At 40.4% G+C, this 6971-nt stretch overlaps 1 protein-coding gene across 3 annotated transcripts in view; it reads right to left on the bottom strand.

Annotated features, from left to right (window-relative positions):
* Window positions 1–1962: 1962 nt before the first annotated feature.
* CLMN (calmin) overlaps window positions 1963–6971 on the bottom strand; it is a 97255-nt gene continuing 92246 nt past the window's right edge. For all 3 annotated transcript variants that reach the window (XM_081939832.1, XM_081939833.1, XM_081939834.1), the window contains one exon: window positions 1963–2889. In XM_081939832.1, the coding sequence (XP_081795958.1) occupies window positions 2727–2889 (163 nt within the window). In that variant the 3' untranslated portion in view covers window positions 1963–2726. The remainder of the gene's footprint in view (window positions 2890–6971) is intronic.

Below are 6971 nucleotides of genomic sequence, written 5' to 3'. Positions count from 1 at the left end.
GGTGAGACAGGGCAAGCGTTGGAGCGGGCCAGTTCAGGGGCATGGCCGGCCAGCCATCACTATCGGTTCAGCGACCCATGCCCAATTACCACTACTGGTTTGGCCAAACCGGGAGCAACCCACCTCTGCTGTGAGGTGGGCTGAGAGGGAGTGACTGGACAAAGGTCAATCACTCTTTCAATTGGTCAATAGGAATAAGGAATATTAGGTTTGTTTACCACCTTACGTTATTTATAAAACTAATATTGGTGGAAAATTAATAAATTTGAATAGCTGTTATAGTTGGTATAAATGTCAGAGAATGAAGTCAGATATTTGTCTCTTTGATGGCCCGTATGCCTTAAAGGCCATTTGATTGCAAAATATTAGCATTTTTGAATAAAAGCTAAAGTCTGCATTTAAGTTGGCTAAAACCCTTTTGTGCTTGAGGTTTATTAATAATATGCAATCAGAAATGAAGATCCTTGTGTTGTGGAATTGACTTCCAAGTAACTATAAATAGCATTGCAGGCATGCCCCTGAAATTGTGAAATGTCACTTGTTTCAAATTTGAAATTGAAGGTCCATTTCATGACATGTAAATTGTATGTCAAATTTAGGAACTGCCTATTTTCCTTAACAGGAATTCTGGATGATGTACAAGAAAAATATAAAAACATAACATCTCCCACTTCCCCGCAGGCTTCAGGAGCTTCCCTGAAGGCTCCAGAGGGCGAAGAATGTCCCTACGGGCAACGTTTGGCAACTGTGACTTCCGGTTTGCTCGTAGGGCCGATTTTGCCCTCTGGAGGGGAAGCCTCCTGAAGGCTCTGGAGGGCGAAAAACAGCCCTACGAGCAAACCAGAGGTGACCTCCTGTTTGGCCGAAAGGCTGTTTTTCGCCTTCTGGAGCCTTCAGGGAAGCCGCCTGGAGGGCAAAAAACGGACCTACAAGCAAACCGGAAGTCTGTCCCTGAACTTCCGGTTTGCCCATAGGGCCAGTTTTTCATGTTGCGGAAGATTCAAGGAAGCCTCAGGGCGGCGAAATACGGCCTTAAAAGAAGGCCAAAGTCAGTTGCCCAGCATGCGCAAGCACGCTGGAGCTGACAGGGCAATGCCTCATGTGCCCTAACACATGGCTCTGCGTGCCACCTGTGACACGTATGCTATAGGTTCACCATCACGGACATATACAGTATGATAAACAACCTGTAATCCACTATCCAGTCCAGTGTGTCTCAATCTTGGCAATTTTAAGATGTGGACTTCAACTTTCAGAATTTCCCAACCAGCTTCAGCAGAGATAATGTATGAGTTATCTCCAAAATAGCACAGAGTGCTTCCCAACTTTTTCTAATATGAGAGTCACAGGCTTTTCCCCATGGCTGAAGAAAATGCTGTCTGCTTCCTAAATGTAGTAAAACGTATGCTGGCATTTCCATCCATATTCTACCAAATAAAGCAGCTGGTAAATGGCATTGTTCTTATTGGATATAGTCTCAAAACTAAAGATTAAAAGATTGGTATGACAACCACCACCAGCAAATTCCTTTGCTCCAATATTGGTGAAACACACACACACAGAGGCTAATCCAAAACTATGGTTTTGAAACAAACATTGGAGCCAATTCAAAATGCTTGGGTATGTCTGTATGCATATTAGCCCAAATCAATCCACTGCAGTATCAAGGTCTCTACACTGAAGGTTGTGGAACATAATTACCACATTTGTCCAGTATGGGTTGGTAGAGAACTGTTTTTCAAGTTCTCAATCTAGGACAGAGAGAGAATGACTGGATCAAAGCTACTCAGTTGGTTTCTGTGCCTGAGGGAGGATTAGAATCTGAGTCCTTCCAGTCCCGGTCCATTATCTCAGCCACTACCCTGTATTGGTTCTGGGTGTATGTATTAGATTTCGTGGCTGTGCAAAAAAGCTAGAAATAAAGAAATACGTTTTCAAGAAAGACCAAAACACTCTTAAATACAGATTTCCCTACAAGATTGTTCATTTTATTTTGCATTCTACAAAGCAAGGCATAAATGTACAAAAATCCTGAATTCATTAACCGAATGTCTTCACTCTGTGTAGATCTCTCTATACAAATATATATTATGTACACAAAAAGTCATATAATGCAACAGTAAAACAAGAATACCCATGGAACCTGCTCTGAGCCCAATAAGAAAAAATTACAAGATCTGAGCTTATTGATTTAGAAAAAGGTGAGGAAGGAGATGCCAATGTTAAGTTGTGCAACATGAACAAAATAGAATATTTTTTTTCTTTCATTATACTAAAACTATAGTTTCCAATGCGGCTGAATAATAGATGTTCAGGACAGAATAGACAAAAATATTTCCTTCAGGAGGTCTATGAAATTTGCTGCCACAGTATGTAGTAATTCACCCAACCTGGGTAGTTTTAAAAGAGAATTAGATCAGTTTACAAAGATTAAGGTTACCAGTGATTGCTAATCAAATTGGCTACAAATTATCACAGAGAATATGTATGTGACCATTGCTAGGATAATATGAGCAAGGAGATGCTTTTGCCTTATTATTTTGCTAATGGGCTTCCGGTTGGTCTTTGCAGGAACAAAATGAATCCAAACAGGCTTTAATCTCTTGCTTCTTAATCCTGACCTGGTTATTTTGGCAGGCATTATTACATCCTGAAGAAAGGATTATGGGCACATAAACATAAACCTCAAGCTGCTATCTTTTATTACTCTGATGCATTCACAGAGATCAAAGTGGGCTGCTAATAAGCTGTGGAAGGAGTAATAAGCAATAAACTATTGCCCAGAGGAAAATAATGAAGTAAAACAGCTCAGGCTGGTCTGTCCGTGAAGGGCTCGTACATAAAAGTTCCTTCTCTAGAATGTCTTCCTCTTCAAGGTCTTTTCTCTTCCTGGAAAGAGTAGAGAAAGTTAAATTATAAATGCCCATGATCACATGGCCCTTTTCCAAATAACCAGACATTAAAATAGTCATTAGAGAACTATTAAAGATAAGGCCTTTGAATCCCCACCTTCCATTGAAGTATCTGCCAGGCACTTCAACTATTAGCCATTACATTCTAAGGAAAGAACTTTATCCCAAATTGGTTCTTTGATTGTTAACTCTGGTGGTCCAATTTAATTTATTCCTGTAAACCACCTGATTTGTTTTTGTAATGCTGCAGTGGTTCTCAACATTTTCGTCACCATGGTGCCCTTTAAATACCTTTTGTGACCACAGGTCATGGTCACAGACCCACAAAACGTAACACAAGATTTAAATCGTAACATTTCTTCAAGCTTGCACGGACACCGTGATGACATCATGGCCCCCATGGGATCTCCGGACCACAGGTTAAGAACCACTGTAATACTATATATAAATACACTATAAAGTACTTGAGAGAGGCAAGAATAATTATATAAAATCCAAGGCACAACTTATTTTTAAGCCCTATTTCATCCTCTTTATCTATACAACCACCACTGTTGCATTTTAAATTGTTAAGGCTTTTGAAACAAGACCTTCAAGATGGCTCTATAGATATCAATGTGAACAAATAACAGTTGTCACAAATGAATGTTGTCCCAGGATAAGGTTGCAGGATCCAACCTGAATCATTTACTGACCAGAGATTTTGTCTTCCGATCTTTCGGACTCGTGCTGGAGCCCATCTTCAGGGAACTTGTCTTTAGCAGAGTGCTATTCTATGTATGGTTTAATACAATACAATAGCAGAGTTGGAAGGGACCTTGGAGGTCTTCTAGTCCAATCCCCTGCCTAGGCAGGAAACCCTATACCGTTTCAGACAAATGGCTAACCAACATCTTCTTAAAGACTTCCAGTGTTGGGGCATTCACAATTTCTGGAGGCAAGCTGTTCCACTGATTAATTGTTCTAATTGTCAGGAAGTTTCTCTTCAGTTCTAAGTTGCTTCTCTCCTTGATTAGTTTCCACCCATTGCTTCTTGTTCTACCCTCAGGTGCCTTGGAAAATAGTTTGACTCCCTCTTCTTTGTGGCAACCCCTGAGATATTGGAACACTGCTATCATGTCTCCCCTAGTCCTTCTTTCTATTAAACTAGACATACCCAGTTCCTGCAACCGTTCTTCATATGTTTTAGTCTCCAGTCCCCTAATCATCTTTGTTGCTCTTCTCTGCACTCTTTCTAGAGTCTCCACATCTTTTCTACATCGTGGTGACCAAAACTGAATGCAGTATTCCAAGTATGACCTTACCAGAGCATTATAAAGTGGTATTAACACTTCACATGATCTTGATTCTATCCCTCTATTTATGCAGCCTAGAACTCTGTTGGCTTTTTTGGCAGCTGCTGCACACTGCTGGCTCATATTTAAATGGTTGTCCACTAAGATCCCTTTCACAGTTACTGTTGAGCAAGGTACCACCTATACTGTACCTGTGCATTCCGTTTTTGTTGCCTAAAGGTAGAACATTACTCTTTTCACCATTGAATTTCATTTTATTAGATAGTGCCCAATGTTCAAGTTTGGCAAGATCCTTCTGTATCTTAAGCCTATCTTCTGGAGTGTTGGCTATTCCTGCCAGCTTGGTATCATCTGCAAATTTGATGAGTTCCCCATTTATTCCCTCATCCAAATCATTGATGAAGATGTTGAAGAGTACTGGGCCTAAAACAGAGCCTTGGGGTACTACACTGCATACTTCCCTCCATGTAGATGCAGTTCCATTGAGGACTACACGTTGAGTGCGGTTGGTCAGCCAGTTACGTATCCATCTGGTGGTGATGCTGTCTAACCCACATTCTTCTACTTTATCTAGTAGTAGGTTATGGTCTACCTTATCAAATGCCTTACTGAAGTCCAAGTAAACTATATCGACGGCATTCCTCTGATCCACTAATTTTGTCACTTTGTCAAAGAATGCAATAAGATTAGTCTGGCATGATCTGTTTTTGACAAACCCATGTTGGCTTTTGGCTATTACTTTGTTTGCTTCTAGGTGTTCGCTAATTCGTTGCTTGATTATCTTTTCCAGAATCTTTCCTGGTATTGAGGTCAGGCTGATAGGTCTGTAGTTTCCTGGATCTGTTTTTTCCCTTTTTTGAAGATGGGAACCACATCAGCTCTTTTCCAGTCCTCTGGTAGTTCCCCGGTGCTCCAGGATCTCTGAAAGATATAGTTCAGTGGTTCTGAGATCTCGTCTGCCAGTTCCTTCAGAACCCTGGGGTGTAATCCATCCGGTCCTGGTGATTTGAACTCGTCTAGGGTAGACAGGGGCTCACTTACCATTTCCTTCCCTATTTCAACTTGTGTTCCTAATCTGATTTTTGTGGTGCTGTTTTTGATAGTTTGGACTGTTTTATCCCTTTGTGTAAAGACAGATGCAAAACATGAGTTAAATAGTTCTGCTTTCTCCCTGTTGCTTGTCACCTTCTTGCCACTTTCTCCCAGCAATGGACCAATTGTTTCCTTAACTCTTTTCTTGTTTTTAACATGTTGGAAGCAGCTTTTTTTTTGTTATTTTTTACTTTTGTGACAAGCCTTTCTTCATTGTGAGCCTTAGCTTTCCTCATTTCATCTTTACATGCTTGGGCTATTTGCTGATATTCTGCCTTAGTTATGTCCCCCCCCCCTTTCCACTTTTTGTACTTATCTTTTTTGTCTTTCAATTTGTCAGAGAGTTCTTTATGCAGCCATGCTGGTTTCTTTTGGGAGCTGTTATTTTTCTTCTTCATTGGTATTGTGCTAGACTGGGCTTTTGTAATCTCATTTTTCAAAATTTCCCAAGCTTCTTGAGTTGTTTTCCCCTTGAGGACTCTCATCCATGGAATTTTTCCCAAGCTCTCTAAGTTTATTCTAATTAGCTCTCTTAAAGTCCAAGACTCTAGTTTCACTTTGTTCTACTACTTGTGTTTGCATAATGTTGAATTCCAATATTGCATGGTCACTTGCCCCCAGGGTTCCTGTGGCTTCAACACCTTCTATCATTTCCTCTCTGTTAGTGAGAATTAAGTCCAATATGACTGATCCCCTTGTTCCCTTCTCTACTTTTTGGGAAACAAAGTTGTCTGCTAGGTTTGTTAGGAACCTGTAGGATTTTTTAAGAACTGTTTAGTTTAGTTTATTGTCATTGCACCTCGTACAATGACATTAAATGCCATTTTTAGTATACATTGTAACTATAAAAATAAAACACAAACACATATCCTTCAGATTCTTTACAATTGAATTGAAAACCCAATATTGCATTAATATTGCACTATATAGTAGAATTCAATATAGTTACTGCCTTGGGATAAAAGCTGTTTTTCAGCCTATTTGTCCTTGTTTTTATTATCCTGTACTGTCTGCCAGATGGTAATAGTTCAAAAAAAGGGTGACCAGGATGAGATGGGTCTTTAAGAATGTTTTGAACTTTCTTAAGGTAGCAAGAGCTATAAAGCTCTTTCAAAGAGGGGAGAGGGCAACCAATGGGCAATGACGTTAACCCTCTGGTATTTATAGTGCCTGTTGTAAGTGGTTTTTAGATATTGAAGTGTGTTGTTAGCTGGTTTTTAAGTCATTAGCTGTAATTGCTTGTGCTGCCCAGCCCTCATCTTCTAAGTACTTGATAGACTGGTGGTAAATCAGCACTCCTATTGACTGACGAGGGTCCTATTTCCCAAGCTTCAATCACTTCCCTGGCTGTTTTTGTGCCTGCTCATTCAACAATCTTAGTAGCTGAAAAATTGAATGTGTGTCCTTGTTCATTGCAGTGTGAGGCTACCAATGAGTTTGGTTCTCCTCATCTGACTGCTTGCTTGTATTCTTGCTGCAAAACGAGTCCGAAAGCTTGGAAGACAAAACCTCTGGTCCCGGTGACCGATCCAGATTGGATCCAGTTGTGCTTTCTGGATAGAGTATGCTATTAATGAAGCAGGCTGATGAGTGGACAGGGGAAAGAGGAAAGGAAGGGGAGACCACAAACCATCTTTTCACTTGGATGAGTTCAGACTGAGACTTTCAAGAA

This window comes from Natrix helvetica (genome assembly GCF_964273705.1).
Source record: "Natrix helvetica genome assembly, chromosome: 1".
In the NCBI taxonomy this organism is placed as follows: domain Eukaryota; kingdom Metazoa; phylum Chordata; class Lepidosauria; order Squamata; family Natricidae; genus Natrix; species Natrix helvetica.
Note: the sequence above shows the minus strand (reverse complement) of the source record. Positions and strands in the feature narration are given on the sequence as shown.